The 19,853-nt window shown below is 47.8% G+C and overlaps 1 protein-coding gene across 1 annotated transcript in view; it reads left to right on the plus strand.

Moving 5' to 3' along the window:
• The window catches only part of ATP6V0D2 (ATPase H+ transporting V0 subunit d2), a 56,749-nt gene that overhangs the window by 15,664 nt on the left and 21,232 nt on the right, over window positions 1–19,853 (plus strand). Inside the window, exons 3-4 of the mRNA XM_069220435.1 lie at window positions 1,094–1,272; window positions 6,199–6,278. Coding sequence (XP_069076536.1) covers window positions 1,094–1,272; window positions 6,199–6,278 — 259 coding nt within the window. The remainder of the gene's footprint in view (window positions 1–1,093; window positions 1,273–6,198; window positions 6,279–19,853) is intronic.

The following is a 19,853-nucleotide window of genomic DNA, read 5'->3' on the forward strand; positions in this document are numbered from 1 at the left end:
TCCCCACAATTTCCTTACTGTTTGTGTCACCTTTAGCCTCTACTAAGGATTTGTTTTAGAGTTTAATTTAGTGGCTGGAGGATATTTGCTAAAATTGGCGAATGTCCTGCCTGTAGTATTTATAGTGTATACCTATGCATACACTCTAAATAAGGTGGATGGGCCATCTCCAAACTCGAAACAATTCAACAAGGCCCTCATTACCAGTGAAGGGCTACATTATGATCCCTGTGTAAACTAGCGTTTACTCAGGGAACAGAATTACAAGTTGTGTGCTAATTATTACACACTCGCAGATTACCCCTGATTCAGTCTGGCAGATCAGTCTTTCCAGTGTTTGACGGGAAAGTAAGTTAATGCAACACAAGCCTCCAGAAACGATTTTAGCTTTCATCAGGACTAGAAGGGTGACCAAAATTTGAGAAAGATCTTGGAGAAGGATCATATTGTCCTCTATTTTTAAAGCCACCTAGGAGTCAGGAAGCATCAAGGCTCCAATGCATTCCTAATCATCATTGGTGCGAACGTCATAATGGTGAAAGTCTAAAAAGTATTCACTGTGAGCTATCGAATCTGTGTTACTTTCAGCTAATTTGGAAGGAAAGTGAAGATTTGAAAATAACTATTAACTGGCTAAATCCTCTGGGTCAGGGGTTGGCTTCAGGTAAAATGGTATCATTGAAACTGTCCTAAGGCTTAGTGGAACAGAAAAAAGAGGGGAAGGACGTAATAATAATAACAACATGTAATGGTTCAGCTAATCTCAGGTGGATTGCCAAGTAAGGTTTAGAGGAGGGAGCCAGCTGATTTACTGAATGAAATAAATGAGTTGAATTATTTGCATCTATGAGAACAGATGATTTCTAGTGGTGACTCAAGGATAGTCTGATGTTCAAGCTGGACTCTGAGCAGTATAGATTTACTTGAAATCTCATAAATCATGGATATTTTTTAACTGATCAAGGGAATACATTCTCCAGCTATCCTCCCCCATCTAGAAACTATACTACAAGACATCCACTATTTTAAATCACTGAACCGATCAATTGTTTTTTAATTTTTCTTCAACTTGCCGTTTTTTCTTTCATTTCAGGTACAGTTATATGATTGACAACGTCATTCTGCTGATCACTGGGACATTGCACCAACGACCAATTTCGGAACTGGTCCCAAAGTGCCACCCTCTCGGGAGCTTTGAGCAGATGGAAGCAGTGAGCATTGCACAAACTCCAGCAGAGCTCTATAATGCAATTCTAGTGGACACACCTCTAGGTATGAAAAATATATTTCCTATTTATTCTTAGTAACGTGTGTTCTTTACAATAAAAAGCTAACACCGCATTTCAAAAGAAATCAAGATATGTTTTTATTAAGTTGCTTTTTATAAATTAGAACTCGTTAAAGAGGTGTCAAACATCATTCTCCACACAGATGTCCAGATTTTGGAGGTGGAAGTGCAACCACTGCTTTTCACCCAGTTCCAAAAAACTGTGGCAAATGCCAGCACTTAGGGTTGGGCACCTGAAGTTGCCTCACGACTTCAAAGGGGGATGCAGTGAACAAGCAGAGCCCCATAACGGATTCACTTTTGGCATAGATGCTGAAATTGTATTGAGATTATTACACATCAGTTCTTATTGACCGTGAGTGCTTTGCAGCCCCACTGAGGAATACGATTATGGCTGCACAGTTTATCCAGGAATAAACAAAAAGCATTATTGTTAGAAATGGGGTCTTTAGTTGACAGTGGTTTGCACCCTGTCCAAATAGGGACCCTCGCTCTAGTCAGGGTACGAGAGCCACATAGATAAGTACACACACACACACACCCACACACACACACGCACACACACACACACACACACACACACACACACACATACAGTGAGAGCACCACAAAAGTGCTCCACACCAGTATAGAAAAGTAGGCAATTTATTAGAGTAAAACAAGACCAAAACAACCAACATCCAACATATACAAGCAAAGATACACATTTTTAAAGATTAAATCTCAATAAAGCGATTAGAAACACAATAGCTCCAACTGGGGTTATTACAACATCTTGACGTAGTTGTTCCCAACAGTCTGACACCACTAGCGAGGTAGTGCCGGCTGGTCACAGAGTCGCATGGACCCCTGGTAAAGTATCTTTGGAAAGCGAGGAAACACAGAGGTTGCACGGAGTCGGGGAGGTAACGCGTCGCTGAAGCCAGTGCAGCATTGGTTCCTTACTGCTACTGGGGAGGTTAGCCGTTGATTCCTTACTTCTAGGCAGGGGAGGTTCCTTACGGTTGCAGGGGAGGTAATGTGGCATTGGTAGCGAGGCATCGGTTCCTTACGATCCGGCGGAGTCGATGAATCCAGCAGGTCAAGATGCAAGGCGTCAGCTTCGGGGGGTCGCAATCACACCATCGGGCCACAGGTGCTGTATCGGAGTCGGAGTCTGGTGTCATGGACGTCGGTGATACACACTCGGGCACTGTGGCCGTATTTCAGAGGCACTGCAGCTGCGTCATACCTGCAGCATCAGTCACGATCGTTGCACTGAGTGGGGACCATGGCTCGGGTGCAGGCAGCGGCACGGAGTCGGACAGCGGCGCCGGTACCAAAGTTGCTCTGGAGTCAATGCACGTGGTTTCTTCTTGGTTGGTAACTGAACTCACTTCCAAGGCCCCAGGTTTTGGATTTGGCACCACTTGCTGAGTCAGGACTCTCAGAAAGAGAGCCCAGATGCTGGCAGATAATGTCTTTGATGCCCTTGAGACTTCTAACAGGATAACAGGAAAAAAGTTCAGTCCAAGCCCTTGGAGAACTTTTAGAATCAGGATGTAGAAAGCAAAGTCCAGTCCTTTCACTCCTAGGACGGAAGCAGCAAGCATCAGGCCAGCACAGCAAAGCAAAGCAACAGGCAGAGTAGCAGTCCCTCCTACGGCATCTATCTCTGCTTCCTGGCAGAATGTCCTCAGCCCAGGATTCTAAAATTGTGGTCTCAGAGGTCCAATATTTATACTCATTTCTGCCTTTGAAGTAGGCAAACTTCAAAGGAAAGCCTGTGTAGTGCACAAGACCCTGCCTTTCCTGCCCTGGCCCCAGACACACTCCAGGGAGTTGCAGACTGCTTTGTGTAAGGTCAGCCACAGCCCTATCCAGGTGCAAGTGTCAGCTCCTCCCACCACTCTAGCCCATCAGGATATGCAAGGCACATCTCATCTCCCTTTGTGCGACTCTCTAGAGTGAATTCACAAACAGCCCAACTGTCATCCTGACTCAGACATGTATTCCAAAACCAGGCAGAGGCACAGAATGGTTAAGCACGAAAATGGCCACATTCTAAAAGAGGCATTTTCAAACTGATGTATTTTTAAAATGTGAATTCAGAGTGCCCAAACTCCATATCTCTATCGGATCTCAATGAGAAATTACACTTAAAAGATAATCTCCATGTTACCCTATGGGAGAGATAGGCCTTGCAATAGTGAAAACTGAATACAGCAGTATTTCACTATCAGAACATGTAGAACACACCAGTACATGTCCTGCCTTTTAATTACACTGCACCATGCCCATGGGGCTGCCTTGGGCCTACTTTGACTTACATGTAGCAAAAAGGAAGGTATGGGCCTGGCAAGTGGGTGCCCTTGCCACGTCGAATTGGCAGTTACAACTGCACACACAGGCATTGCAATGGCAGGTCTGATAAATATTTACAGGGCTACTCATGGGGGAGGCACAATCGGTGCTGCAGGCCCACTAGTAGCATTTGATTTACAGACCCTTGGCAGACACTGTGCACTGTACTAGGGATTACTAGTAAACTAAATATGACAATCATGGATAAACCAATCACCAATACCATTTAGATAGAGAGTACTTACTTTAGCACTGATCAGGGGGTGGTAAGGTGTCCAGAGTCCTAAAGCCAGCAAAAACTAAGTTCAGCACAGGATCAAAAACAGGTCAGAGCTCAAACATTTGGGGATCACCCTGCAAAAAAGGCCATTTCCAACAATTATTAAACCACAGCAAACCACAAAAAGAGGCCTTTTAAAATATGTTTTCGGAATTTCCTTCTTGGAAGGCCACCATCCCTCCCCTGAACACTGTTGCCAAGCTGTTGGACATGTGGAGCTAGGCATGGCCGTAGTTCTCACGTAGTAGTGTTTTGACAGCATATATGACGGTGCTCATTCCAACCATCATTCACAAAAGGTGTAAGTCCTTACAGCCAATTGAAAATGTGCGAATAATGCACATCCACTTATCACCCAGCACAGTTGTTCTGTAATATAGCCTTAGAACCCGCCGTAGCGGGCTCTACCGGCTATTAAAGGCCCGCTCCCCGGGTTAAATGCCCGAGCCGAAGGCGAGGGCATTTAACAAGGGAGAGGGACTTTAATAGCCGGTAGAGCCCGCTACGGCGGGTTCTAAGGCTATTAGAACATTCTGCCACACAGGGCAGAATGTTCTATTAAAAAAAAAAATGTTCACGGAGCCCGAGGGGATTTAAATCCCCTCGGCCTCCGTGAGGCTTTGTTCACAGCTGTTGCTGTGAACAAAGCAAACTTTGGAATGTTGGCGCTGCGGGCTTTTACCGGCCAGTAAAAGCCCGCAGCACTCCATTGTTTTCAATGGAGCCCCCAGCATTCCAATGTTCCAATGCAGATTATATTTTCCTTACATATCTAATTTAGTTGCAAATACACATATAATTGCAAAACGCAGATCTTGCTTCAAAGACATGTTTGCTGGCAGATCAAACTTAGGCCCATATTTATACTTTTTAGAGCCGCATTTGCGTCATTTTTTTTACGCAAAACCGGCGCAAACTTCCAAAATACAATTGTATTTTGGAAGTTTGCACTGTTTTTGCATCAACAAATGACGCAAATGCGGCGCTAAAAAAGTATAAATATGGGCCTTAATACCCTGGTGAATTTAGCAAAGTAGTCCACATTAGGAAGTCTAGTGTAATTTATAGAAACATGATTGCTCCCTGGGGATAAGCAAGAACATAACTTTGGAAAGATATTAAATACAAATTTTTAACTAGTTATTAGGAATCTACTATCTCACCAGTCAAGAAACAGAGAGTTATTTGTCTTAGGACTCACCTCATTTATGTGAGGACTGTAAAAAGAAAGATGGGCTAAGTGGTAATGCTCCAGACTTTTAAGTATTTTCCTAGGAAGACTATCAAATGGAAAAAAGGTTTGATGTGCAATGCACATTTCCACCACAACTACTCCTGCAGCTTGTCCTGCAGAATAAGTGTGGGGCAGCAAGAGTACTCATTAAAACTTATGACTTTTATAGATTTTCATGAGAACTTTTGTACATATTTGTGAATCACCAAAAAGCCAGAAATCTACTTAAATGGTAGGAAGAAATGAATGAGCAGATTCACGACTTTTAAAAATAATTTTGTAAGTTGTCCTTTTAGGTTTCAGAACAGAGTATTGGTTTTGGATATCCTTTATCTAGATAGCAGCAAACCTCTTATGCTAAGTAATGTCACTCTTTTTCCTCCAACCACTCAGACACTTCAGCTCTGCAGGAATCCTATGCACCCACACCCCATGCATCCACTCAACCAGATCAGGAGGATGGGCATTCTTGTACCTCACTCCTAAAGCATGGAACTACCTCCTACTCCACATTAGAGCATCCTCCTCTCGTTTTGAATTCTGCAAGAGCCTGAAGACCTGGCTTTTCAATTAACTAACCTACCCTAGCCAGGGCTAAGCAGACACACACCTTCTCAGCAGGCACCAGCTGAAATCACTGCTTTCAGAGTGATAGTGCGCCTTACAAGTAGACATAGCATAACTCTTGTTTGAAGCACAACAGGAAGCACAAACCAAAGGTTTGTAGTGCCATCTTCGGGTGCTGTAAAGTGAAATGTTCCTTTCACCACACTGTAGACACATAAGATAAAACAATAAATAAAATAAATCTTTCAACTTAAACTATTGGTCATTTTTAGGAGTTGTATGCATGATTATGTATGGGTAAGGGACTTTGGGCATAGACTTGAATTTTGAACTGTGTAAGTGCAGTGTGTCTTTTTATAACATTAACTAATGTAGTCAAGATCTGTGATGCAATTGCTACTTAGCAGGGCCACCATTGTGCTGGCCACAGAAGTGTTTTTTTCCCATTTACTGCTGTATTTTACGATTACATGTTTTTGCATACAGCCACTTTTTTTCAAGACTGCCTCTCAGAAAATGACCTTGATGAAATGAACATTGAAATAATGCGCAACAAGCTGTACAAGGTACGTTGTGTATTTTACCACGAGTAATTTTCACATTATTATAAAAGTACCAATTTTTCACAAATCTGAAACATTAGTATTGTGTATGAATGGGATTTATTGCACTTTAAGGTTAATTCCAATAATTAAGATTCAGATTTTTAATGCAGAAATGTTTGCTGCGGCTTGGGCTGATATGGCTACGGTGCACAGGGAAAACACAGGGAGGTTGTAATACAGTGGGCCTCTTTTGGGTGTGAATTGGGTGAAGGATCCTATGCCCAGGGCCAAACTGGGAACTTGCAAATGGTGTCAGACCAGCCCTCGTACCATATATAGCGAGTGAGTACAGCAAGCAAGACTTACAACTACAAAAGGGGTTAGGGGGTTCTCCAACACATTTTTTCATTATATATTCAATAGCCGACGGAAGCAGATGTTGCGTCAGTGGTGTTCAGCAGTTGCAGTGGCAAGCACAGCCATAGCTGGGTCGTGCCGCGTTGCGGACTCACCAGGACACGAACTCAGTCCCGAATCCACCCGCTCGCACAGCCCAGCCCAGGTGCAGTAGCAACCCACAGCGGGCTGCAGGTTGTGCAAGCGGGACAAGCAGCGGAGGGAGCAGAAGCGTAGGAGTGCGGGAGAGCTGAAGACGCGGGCCCCGCTCCACCCACTCGGCCCACGGTGGTTCTACGCCACATGTCAGCCACACTGAACCAAGCCAGAACCAAGTCAGAGCCCACTGCACCATTGCAGCAAGTAAGTGCAGGCCCGACCTGTCCTAACCATCCTGTCTTGTCCTGACCCGCCTGATCTCCTCCGGCAAGTGAACCAGCCTCATCCCTGAATCTTAGCTCCCTTCTTCCCTCCTTTACCGCTCCCTCCCCTCTCCCTCTATCTTCTCCCAGAGGAGTACAGTGAGGCAGGTGAGTGTGGGTGGTGAACGGAGGCATAGGAGGAGAGCGGGTGGCAGAGAAGGTAGGAGGGGGCTAGAGGGGGCAGCGCCGGTCCTGAGAGACCAGTATTTGGGTTTGGACTAGGACTTGGACCAAGAGAAGTATTTCAACAAGGCAATCTAACAAGGCAAGAGGAGCGCTCGCTAAGTTGCACAGTGCTGAATACTACTGAGCGCAGCTGGACATTTGGACACCACAAGCACTGCAGCACCACAGCACCATAGCACCACAGCAGGCCAGAATTGTTAGTGCACTGTTAGTGCAAGCCAGCAGCCATAGGTGGCTGCTGCTAAGGGAGAGCCCCGGTCCCCCATGAAGGCGGCCCATCCAGGTCTGAGTACGGCTTGTGGAGGAGAACCAGTGAGACCCGCTCAACATCAGAGTGTGGTTGCAAGACTCCCGAGGCAGTGGGAGCCAAACGTGAGCCAGATGTGAGGGGCTCCTATCTCAACTCCAGCTTCAATCCTACACCAATTTAACAACTGAGCATTGATTTATAGGACCTTCAGGATCCAACAGTAGCGGGCATTTTTCATCCATTCATCCACTCAAGCTCACTTAGGGCCAGATGTAGGAAAGAAGCAAATTGCGACTTGCAATTTGCGAGTCCGTGCGACTCGCAAATTGCAAGTCGCAATTTGCTATGCAGAAAGGTGTCTCAGACACCTTCTGCGAGTCGCTATGGGGTCGCAAAGACCCACCTCATTAATATTAATGAGGTGGGTCGCAATTTGCGACCCCATAGCGACTCAGGGCACTCACGGGGATGGAGGCTGTTAGAAATGGGGTCTTTGGTTGACAGTCAGGTTACCCCCTGTTCAAGCAAGGACCCTCACTCTAGTCAGGGTAAAAGAGAATCACCCTCAGCTAACCCCTGCTTACCCCCTTGGTAGCTTGGCAGAGCAGTAGGCTTAACTTCAGAGCGCTAGGTGTAAAGTATTTGTACCAACACACACAGTAACTTAATGAAAACACTACAAAATGACACAACACCGGTTTAGAAAAATAGGAAATATTTATCTAAACAAAACAAGACCAAAACGACAGAAATCCGACATACACAAGTCAAGTTATGAATTTTTAAAGATTAAACTCAAAAATAGCGCTTAGAAACAAAAAATGCTTCAATGAGATGTTAACACGGCGTCGTGACGGAGTCGTTCCCAACAAGCCGACACCAGCGGCGCCGGACACGGAGTCGTGTAGACCCCCAACTACAGTACCTTTGGTGAAGAGTGAAAACAAGCCGAGGCGCGAAGTCAGGAATCGCGGCGTCTGTGCGAAACGTTGAATCCGTGCACTTCAAGCGGCGTCGGTCACGACTTGGTGCGGCGACTTCCACGGAGTCGCGGACTTCAGCGGGGCTGCTGCGGCGACGGGCCTGCGAAGAGTGTCACGTTCCAGCGAAGGTCACGGCGTCAGGTGCAGGCGGCGTTACCGGATTCAGCAGCGGCGTCGGTCTGGAGTCGTCCGAAGTCGATTTCCTTGGATTTCCACCAGCTTTCCTTTCAAGGGCCCAGGGACTGGATAGGGCACCACTTGTCAGAGCAGGAGTCTCTCCAGAGACTCCAGGTGCTGGCAGAGAGACGTCTTTGCTGTCCCTGAGACTTCAAACAACAGGAGGCAAGCTCTAAATCAAGCCCTTGGAGATTTCTTCACAAGATGGAAGGCACACAAAGTCCAGTCTTTGCCCTCTTACTCTGGCAGAAGCAGCACTGCAGGAAAGCTCCACAAAGCACAGTCACAGGCAGGGCAGCACGTCTTCCTCAGCTATCAGCTCTTCTCCAGGCAGAGGTTCCTCTTGGTTCCAGAAGTGTTTCTCAAGTCTGTAGATTTGGGTGCCCTTCTTATACCCATTTTAGTCTTTGAAGTCACCTTTCTTCAAAGGGGACTCACACCTACTTGTGAAATCCTGCCTTGCCCAGGCAAGTCATCAGACACACAGCAGGGGGTTGGAGCCGGCATTGTCAGAGGCAGGCACAGTCCTTTCAGATGAGAGTGACCACTCCACCCCTCCCTCCTAGCAGAGATGGCTAATCAGGAAATGCAGGTTACACCCCAGCCTCCTTTGTGTCACTGTCTGGTGTGAGGTGAAAAACAACCCAACTGTCAAACTGACCCAGACAGGGAATCCACAAACACGGCAGAGTCACAGAATGGTTTAAGCAAGAAAATGCTCACTTTCTAAAAGTGGCATTTTCAAATGCACAATCTTAAAATCAACTTTACTAAAAGATGTATTTTTAAATTGTGAGTTCAGGGACCCCAAACTCCATATGTCCATCTACTCTCTAGGGGAATCTACACTTTAATCATATTTAAAGGTAGCACCCATGTTATCCTATGAGAGAGACAGGCTTTGCAACAGTGAAAAACAAAATTGGCAGTATTTCACTGTCAGGACATATAAACCACATTACTGTATGTCCTACCTTATCCATACACTGCACCCTGCCCTTGGGGCTACCTAGGGCCTACCTTAGGGGTGCCTTACATGTAAGAAAAGGGAAGGTTTAGGCCTGGCAAGTGGGTACACTTGCCAAGTCGAATTTACAGTGTAAAAATACACACACAGACACTGCAGTGGCAGGTCTGAGACATGATTACAGAGCTACTTATGTGGGTGGCACAACCAGTGCTGCAGGCCCACTAGTAGCATTTGATTTACAGGCCCTGGGCACCTCTAGTGCACTTTACTAGGGACTTAACAGTAAAACAAATATGCCAATCATGGAGAACCAATTACGTACACATTTTAAACAGGAGCACTTGCACTTTAGCACTGGTTAGCAGTGGTAAAGTGCCCAGAGTAACAAAAACAATAAAATCAGAGTCCAGCACACATCAACAACCTGGGGAACAGAGGCAAAAAGTTAAGGGAGACCACGCCAAGGATGAAAAGTCTAACACGTGTCCCCCCCCCAGCTAAAAGTGGGGAGCAACTACCCAACCTCATGGGAGTTCTCATCACTAAGGCGGAAGAACCTGGACAGACCATCAGCATTGGCGTGTTCTGTACCAGGACGATGTTCCACCGTAAAGTCCATCCCCTGTAGGGAAATGGACCACCTCAACAGTTTTGGATTCTCACCCCTCATCTGCATTAACCATCTGAGGGGCCTGTGGTCGGTCTGAACTCGGAAGTGAGTCCCAAACAAGTAGGGTCTTAGCTTCTTCAGTGCCCAGACCACAGCAAACGCTTCGCGTTCTATGGCACTCCACCTACGTTCCCTGGGTAGTAAACTCCTGCTAATGAAGGCTATGGGTTGATCTAGGCCCTCTTCATTAAGCTGTGAGAGTACTGCTCCAATACCATGCTCTGAGGCGTCTGTTTGCACAACAAACTCCTTGGAGTAGTCAGGTGCCTGCAGCACAGGTGCTGTGCACATGGCAGCCTTCAGGGCATCAAAAGCGTTCTGGCAAGCCTCTGTCCAGATCACTTTCTTGGGTTGCTTCTTAGAAGTCAACTCAGTTAAGGGGGTAACAATGGTACCATATCCCTTAACAAACCTCCGGTAATATCCTGTGAGACCTAAAAAGGCTCTCACTTCAGTCTGGGTCTTGGGAGGCTCCCAAGCCAGAATCGTATCAATCTTAGGCTGTAGGGGTGCCACCTGGCCACTCCCCACCTGGTGTCCTAAGTACACCACAGAACCCTGCCCTATTTGGCACTTGCTCGCCTTAATAGTGAGGCCTGCCTTCTGCAGGGCCTCTAACACTCTCCAGAGGTGTTGCAGGTGTTCCTCCCATGTGGAACTAAACACAGCAATGTCATCCAGGTAGGCAGCACTGAACTCATCCAGTCCTGCCAACACCTGGTTGACCAACCTCTGAAAGGTGGCAGGGGCGTTCCTCATCCCAAAGGGCATCACATTGAAGTGGAAGTGCCCATCTGGGGTAGAGAATGCTGACCTCTCCTTTGCCCCCTCAGTTAAGGCAATCTGCCAGTACCCAGATGTTAAATCAAACGTACTGAGGTACTTGGCAGCTCCTAACCGATCAATGAGCTCATCAGCTCGGGGGATGGGTTGTGCGTCAGTCTTGCTGACCGCATTGAGACCCCGGTAGTCCACACAGAACCTAAGTTCTGGAGTGGCACCAGGAGCAGCAGCCTTTGGGACCAAGACCACTGGGCTGGCCCAAGGACTGCTTGAGTGCTCAATAACCCCTAGGGTTAACATTTTGGAGACTTCCTCCTTAATGCAAGCCCTGACCCTGTCAGTCACCCTGTAAACCTTATGTTTAACAGGTGTACTGTCCCCAGTGTCCACATCATGTGTGCACAGGTGTGTGACTCCTGGGATCAGGGAAAACAGCGAGGCAAACTGTCCCAGCACATGGCGACAGTCCCTCTGCTGTTCCTCAGTCAGGGAGGGGGAGAGGATCACTCCCTCCACAGACCCATCTTTCTCTCCTGCAGACAGGAGGTCAGGAAGAGGCTCACTCTCTTCCTCCACCCCGTCATCTGTCGCTAGGAGCATGGATAGCTCAGTTCGCTCGAAGTGTGGTTTGAGGCGGTTGACATGTAGGACCCTCAAAGGGTTCCTGGGGGATTGCAAGTCTACCAGATAGGTGACCTCGCTCTTTCTTTCCACCACCTCAAAAGGCCCAGTCCACTTATCTTGGAGAGCCCTAGGCTCCACTGGTGCCATAACCCACACTTTTTGTCCAGGCTGAAACTCAACCAGAGTGGCATTCTGGTCGTACCACCGTTTCATATCCTCCTGGCTTGCTTCCAGGTTCTCCTGAGCGAGACTCCTGAAGCGGGCAGTCTGGTTTCTTAGTGCCAGCATGTAGCTAAATACATCCTGGGGTGGTTTGCTAGGAGCTTTCTCCAAAGCCTCCTTCACCAGACTGAGCGGTCCCCTCACAGGGTGGCCATAGATGAGCTCAAAGGGGCTAAAGCCAAGTCCCTTTTGAGGCACCTCCCTGTAAGCGAACAGAAGGCATGGCAAGAGGACGTCCCACTTACGCCTCAAGGGCTCTGACAGGCCCTGAATCATGCCTTTCAAGGTGCGGTTGAATCTCTCAACCAGACCATTACTTTGGGGGTGGTAAGGGGTGGTGAACTTGTAGGTTACCCCACACACCTTCCACAGAGGCTTCATATAAGTGGAGATGAAGTTTGTACCTCTATCAGATACCACCTCCTTGGGGAACCCCATGCGGGTAAAAACCCCCATCAAGGCACGTCCCACCACGGGGGCAGTGACCGTCCTTAGAGGAATGGCTTCTGGGTACCGCGTGGCATGGTCCACCAAGACCAGGATGAACCTGTTGCCCATGGCTGTCTTGGGATCCAGAGGCCCCACAATGTCAATTCCTACCCTTTCAAAGGGAGTACTGACTACAGGTAAAGGTTGGAGGGGAGCTTTGCATTTCCCCCCACTCTTGCCACTTGCCTGACAAGTCTGACAAGACCTACAATAAGCAGCTGACTGCTTGTGCATCAAGGGCCAGTAAAAGTGGGAGACAAGCCTCTTATAGGTCTTGTCCTGCCCTAGGTGTCCTGCCAAAGGCACATCATGAGCCAAACCCAGTAGGAAGGCCCTGAAGCACTGGGGTACCACCAGCATACGAGCTGACCCAGGCTCAGGAACCTTAGGCTCACTGTACAGGAGGCCATCCTCCCAATAAATCAGGTGAGTACCTGGCGCCTCGCCAGCCGCCTGGGCTGCAGCCTGCTGTCGCAGCCCCTCAAGAGTAGGGCACTCCTTCTGCGCTGTGCAGAATGCTTCCCTGGTGGGTCCCTCTTCCTGCTGCCACTGCGACAGCTCAGGGACCTCCCCCAGTTCAGCCACCTGCTCCCCTGTAGGTTCCGGGGCGTCACCCTCAGGCTCCGCCTCCTCCCGGACCGTGGGAACCTCGGGGCCGGTTTCCCGCGCCCCCTGCCCTTCCTCTTCTTGGCGGTCCCCTGGGCCACTGTTTCAGGCTCCAGGGGCTCTTGACTAACCTGATTGGCTGCCATAGACCGGGTGGATACACATACCCACCCAGGCAGACCCAACATCTCCAAGTGAGACCTGTGTTCCACCTCCTTCCAAGGGGAATCCTCCAGGTCGTTACCTAGCAAACAATCAACAGGCATGGTTGGACTCACAGCTACTTTCCAGGAACCTTAGACGCCCCCCCCATTCAAAGGGAACCTGCGCCACTCTGCAGAGGCGCTCAGAGTTGTCTACCGCAACTACTTGGTGAAGTACCCGGGGATCAATCTGCTCTTCAGACACCAGGTGACTCCTCACTGTAGTCACACTGGCTCCTGTGTCTCTCAGAGCCTCCACCCTCTGTCCATTGATGGTCACCCATTGCCTTTACTTCTTAGTGTTATCAGGCACTAGGTTTCTCTGGACCATCTCACTGTCCCCTAGTGAGACAAGGGTCATTTCTGCTGGTTCCCACCCACCTGAAACCAACTCCTCCCCAAGCGCTACACTGGCCAAACCCTGGGACGGTGCACCAGTGGGTGCCGGTGTACTTTTGGGGCATTTGGGGTCCCCCCTCACATGACCCACCTGGTCACATGCATAGCACTTACGTGGGGGACCACCTGCCACTGGCTTCCCTTTGGACAACCATGGCTTCTTTTCAATGGGGGGTTGGGAATCCTTACCCTGGGAATCAGTTTGGGGCCCTTTAGAGAACTCCCCCTGTTTGCCCTTACCCCCCCCTTTCTTCTGAGAGGGACCCTGCCCACCCTTGGCGTGGTCTCCCCCATACCTCTTTTGGACCCTGGTGCTCTCCCAGCGGTCCGCTTCCTGCGCAAGCTTCCTGGGGTCAGTCAGCTTGCTGTCAATGAGGTGCTGGCGCAGCTCTGGAAAACATAAACTGTACAAGTGCTCCCAAGCAATTAAATTGTAAAGCCCCTCATACGTGTTTACCTTACTGCCCTTCACCCAACCATCCAGTGACCTGCAAAAAGAATCAACACATTCCAACTATGTTTGGGATTCCTTTCTCTTGTAGGATCTAAACTTCTCCTTGTACTGCTCAGGGGTGAGACCATACCTGGTGAGTAAGGCCTCCTTCATGACAGGGTAGGTGAGACTCTGAGCATCCCCTAAGGCCGTCAGTGTGTCCCTCCCCTCTGCCTCAAAATGCTTCCACAGGGCTGCCCCCCAATGAGCTTCAGGGACCAGGTTCATGTGGAGAGCTGACTCATAACCCTTGAACCACAAGTAGATATCATCCTCCCTCTTATAATCCCTCACAAGGTCTTTTGGGATGTGTACCCTTCTCTCAGGCTGCACTGTAGGATTGCTGCCACCATCTCTACTGGACTGGCTTCTATGATCCATCTCTTTCAAGCTAAGCTCATGAGCCATTGCTAACTTCCTCTCCTCAAGGGCTAGCCTCCTCTGCTCCAATTGGTACTCCCTTTCTGCCTGTCTGTCCTGTAACTCTTCAGGTGTCAGACCCTTGGAGGATACACTGCTACTTGCCCTAGAGACTCTTTCCCTGGGAATAACAGCCCCCCCCAATATACCATTATGTACTGATTGCTCTCCCTCCTCATCCTCATCCTCAGTGTGCCCTCCAGTGCTTCTGGTTGTCACCCAGGCCCTCAGCGCCTTTTTCAGCTCATCCTTCTTGGAAGAGCTCTTAATGGGACAACCAAAATTTTTACAAAACTGCTTTAGCTGAGCCTTGTTATAACTATCCAATTGCTTCAGGTCAAAAACAGCTTCAACTGGTGCATCTCCAAGTAGAGACATGATAAAAGGTTAAAAGAGTGCAAAGTTCCAAATGCAGAAAAGCAAGTTCTCAAATGAAGTTCCAGAAAAGTCAATCACCGGATCAGCGAAAAAGGAAACTGAATGCAGAGCAAAAACAGTCCAAATAGAGAAAAACAAAAATCACAAGACTAGCAGTATGTGGTCACGTAGTGGTCTGAACTCAAAACAGTAGTGTACACTTAATCACTGTATGTCAAGTACAAATACAAGTCCAAATCCCAACCGCTGATCACCAATGTTAGAAATGGGGTCTTTGGTTGACAGTCAGGTTACCCCCTGTTCAAGCAAGGACCCTCACTCTAGTCAGGGTAAAAGAGAATCACCCTCAGCTAACCCCTGCTTACCCCCTTGGTAGCTTGGCAGAGCAGTAGGCTTAACTTCAGAGCGCTAGGTGTAAAGTATTTATACCAACACACACAGTAACTTAATGAAAACACTACAAAATGACACAACACCGGTTTAGAACAATAGGAAATATTTATCTAAACAAAACAAGACCAAAACGACAAAAATCCGACATACACAAGTCAAGTTATGAATTTTTAAAGATTAAACTCAAAAATAGAGCTTAGAAACAAAAAATGCTTCAATGAGATGTTAACACGGCGTCGTGACGGAGTCGTTCCCAACAAGCCGACACCAGCGGCGCCGGACACGGAGTCGTGTAGACCCCCAAGTACAGTACCTTTGGTGAAGAGTGAAAACAAGCCGAGGCGCGAAGTCAGGAATCGCGGCGTCTGTGCGAAACGTTGAATCCGTGCACTTCAAGCGGCGTCGGTCACGCCGTGGTGCGGCGACTTCCACGGAGTCGCGGACTTCAGCGGGGCTGCTGCGGCGACGGGCCTGCGAAGAGTGTCGCGTTCCAGCGAAGGTCACGGCGTCAGGTGCAGGCGGCGTTACCGGATTCAGCAGCGGCGTCGGTCTGGAGTCGTCCGAAGTCGATTTCCTTGGATTTCCACCAGCTTTCCTTTCAAGGGCTCAGGGACTGGATAGGGCACCACTTGTCAGAGCAGGAGTCTCTCCAGAGACTCCAGGTGCTGGCAGAGAGAAGTCTTTGTTGTCCCTGAGACTTCAAACAACAGGAGGCAAGCTCTAAATCAAGCCCTTGGAGATTTCTTCACAAGATGGAAGGCACACAAAGTCCAGTCTTTGCCCTCTTACTCTGGCAGAAGCAGCACTGCAGGAAAGCTCCACAAAGCACAGTCACAGGCAGGGCAGCACGTCTTCCTCAGCTATCAGCTCTTCTCCAGGCAGAGGTTCCTCTTGGTTCCAGAAGTGTTTCTCAAGTCTGTAGATTTGGGTGCCCTTCTTATACCCATTTTAGTCTTTGAAGTCACCTTTCTTCAAAGCGGACTCACACCTACTTGTGAAATCCTGCCTTGCCCAGGCAAGTCATCAGACACACAGCAGGGGGTTGGAGCCGGCATTGTCAGAGGCAGGCACAGTCCTTTCAGATGAGAGTGACCACTCCACCCCTCCCTCCTAGCAGAGATGGCTAATCAGGAAATGCAGGTTACACCCCAGCCCCCTTTGTGTCACTGTCTGGTGTGAGGTGAAAAACAACCCAACTGTCAAACTGACCCAGACAGGGAATCCACAAACACGGCAGAGTCACAGAATGGTTTAAGCAAGAAAATGCTCACTTTCTAAAAGTGGCATTTTCAAATGCACAATCTTAAAATCAACTTTACTAAAAGATGTATTTTTAAATTGTGAGTTCAGGGACCCCAAACTCCACATGTCCATCTACTCTCTAGGGGAATCTACACTTTAATCATATTTAAAGGTAGCACCCATGTTATCCTATGAGAGAGACAGGCTTTGAAACAGTGAAAAACGAAATTGGCAGTATTTCACTGTCAGGACATATAAACCACATTACTATATGTCCTACCTTATCCATACACTGCACCCTGCCCTTGGGGCTACCTAGGGCCTACCTTAGGGGTGCCTTACATGTAAGAAAAGGGAAGGTTTAGGCCTGGCAAGTGGGTACACTTGCCAAGTCGAATTTACAGTGTACAAATACACACACAGACACTGCAGTGGCAGGTCTGAGACATGATTACAGAGCTACTTATGTGGGTGGCACAACCAGTGCTGCAGGCCCACTAGTAGCATTTGATTTACAGGCCCTGGGCACCTCTAGTGCACTTTACTAGGGACTTAACAGTAAAACAAATATGCCAATCATGGAGAACCAATTACGTACACATTTTAAACAGGAGCACTTGCACTTTAGCACTGGTTAGCAGTGGTAAAGTGCCCAGAGTAACAAAAACAATAAAATCAGAGTCCAGCACACATCAACAACCTGGGGAACAGAGGCAAAAAGTTAAGGGAGACCACGCCAAGGATGAAAAGTCTAACAGAGGCCTGCTGGGAACAGCAGACCTCCATGTCCGTGACTGCTTTTCAATAAAGCAGTTTTTTTTTTCCAAGTGTAGCCCGTTTTCCTTAAAGGAAAACGAGCTGCACTTAGAAAAAAAAACGAAACCTTTTGTTTCGGATTTTTTCAGGGCAGGTAGTGGTCCCTTGGACCACTGCCTGCTCTGAAAAAATAATTTTGGGTCCAGTCACAAAGGGGAAGGTGTCCCATGGGGACCCCTTCCCGTTTGCGAGTGGGTTACCATCCACTTCAAGTGGATGGTAACTGCGACTCCATTTGCGACCGCGTACGCTGTCGCAAATGGAATTGCATACCACTGCGACTCGCAAATAGGAAGGGAACACCCCTTCCTATTTGCGACTCGGAAATGCATTTTGCGAGTCGGTTCCGACTCACAAAATGCATTTCTACATAGCAAACACGCATTTGCGACTCGCAAACGGCGATTTTTGCCGTTTGCGAGTCGCAAAGTGTTTGCTACATCTGGCCATAAGACTGTCCGAGCACCCCGTAGGGTGTAGCAGCATGCTCGTGCCCTCCTTGCCCTTCCTGCTTATGGTCTGTGGCAGCAAACGCCGAATCAATAGGACCACAAGCAACAATAGCACAGAAGGTCTGGGTCGAGGGCGTGGCAGGGGGTGAGGCGGCGCTCATTGTGCTCAACTGCGAGGGTGAGGTGGCAAGAGGCAAGCAGCAAGAGGCGAGTGGCAAAGGGCCATTAAATCACTAGCGAACCACTAGTGAATCAATTGGATTCAATCCACTCCTACATATCTGTCTACTATTATGTACTAAACACCGCAAATCCTTACTTGAGCAAGCTAAATGAGCCAGTTGCGCAACCAGCAGGCCTAGTAGATCGATCAGGCCCATGACGCTTCTGGAAGGGAGGGCAGACACATGAGACACAGAAGATACAGAAACAAGTACAGGAACCAAGGCTGGAAGAACCACCAATAAACCCTATACCTTTGCCAACACTAATTTCACTTGGCAATCAGAAGTGTTGGAAACTGGGGCCGAAGGTACAAATAGTGCAGAATCAACAAGAAAATTGGAAAGGAGATAGAGCCCTTAAAATATTCAGAGGTTGCTGGAAACCAGCACATAGGATTTTTACCACCAGCAGGGCTCGTAGAAAGACGAGAAGGCATTCCGATATAGCACAACACATTCCATTTGGGCTCACAATTGACTATTCAAGCATGAACAAATTTGGATTGGAGAAAAGCAGAGAAGGAGGCAGCCCCACTGGTCCTAGCATAGGCCCCCAGGTAACCAAAGTAATTGCTACAGAAATTACGGACACTACAGAAATTAATTGTCCAGATGGAAAAGACAAGGGCCTGCATGCTAAAGTTGCCCAATCGCCCACAGCCCAGAAGGATCATAAGACAGGACTCAAACTAATTTTTTTGAATACATAGACATAATTTATACATAACTACTTGACAAAACCAAGAAGGGGAGTAGGAGAATCCAATGACACTGTGGCCAACAAAACCACATGAATGGTCCACCGGGATGTGTTAGAGACACAATAAGTTCCAGCCTGGAAGCCTCAGCAATAGGTGAATTGTTAGATCTGGCAGACACCGCAGATACCACAAGGAGAGAAAGAAACTATTTCCTCAATAATCTTGGCAGCCCACCTAGCTCCAATGCTTACCTAGTCGACTGTGGACCAGAGAAAACTAGAACAGCTTCTTCGGCATCGACCTGCCACCATCTGGCCAAAGGGCAGGTTGATTCTGCAGAAAAGAACAAATGGCAAATAGTGGCAGAGATTCATATATATATTTGTATATAAATCCAAAGCGGGAAAACAAGAATACAAGGTCAAAACTATCCTGAAATTATTAAAGAGTTCTTAAGTGAATATCAAGACCACAAACATCTAATTTCAGTAGACTTTAACATTCGGCACCTTGGTCAGGAGGTAGGGCTCCCTCGAGATGATATAAGATCAACCCTAGAAACCGTTTTTAAGGAATATGACCTGAGAAGGTCCAACTGCAGTAATACAGTAGCAGGCTCACTGATCCCTACATTCAGAAATATATCCACATTGGATTACGTCTTCTTAAGTCCAGCTTTACTACACAGATATGCATGCCATAAGGTGATAGGAAGATCAGAGAGTGATCACAATCCCATAGAAATAGAGATTGACCTCCAACCACCTAGGCTCCCATGCTACAAAACCAGTGGACTGCAATCATCAACCAAGATATGCCTCCTGACTAAAAGGATCTAATGGAGCTTGCCCAGAAAGTGGAAATACGATCTATGGAAGCAGGTCAATGGCCCATTAAACCTGGGAAGTGGGACAGGCAGAACTAGTGACCAGTGGGAAAATAAGGTTAGGAATTTACATGAGTCACTATGTAGCTTTACGCACCAAGGGACTGCAGGAAGTTAAAGACAGAAAATAGCCAGGTTCACAACAACTAGGGAACACAGACAGTGTAAGTGGAAATGTAGATGGGCAGAAGCATACTGCAGAAGGAACAAA

The sequence above is a fragment of the Pleurodeles waltl genome, chromosome 2_2 (assembly GCF_031143425.1).
Source record: "Pleurodeles waltl isolate 20211129_DDA chromosome 2_2, aPleWal1.hap1.20221129, whole genome shotgun sequence".
Classification (NCBI taxonomy): domain Eukaryota; kingdom Metazoa; phylum Chordata; class Amphibia; order Caudata; family Salamandridae; genus Pleurodeles; species Pleurodeles waltl.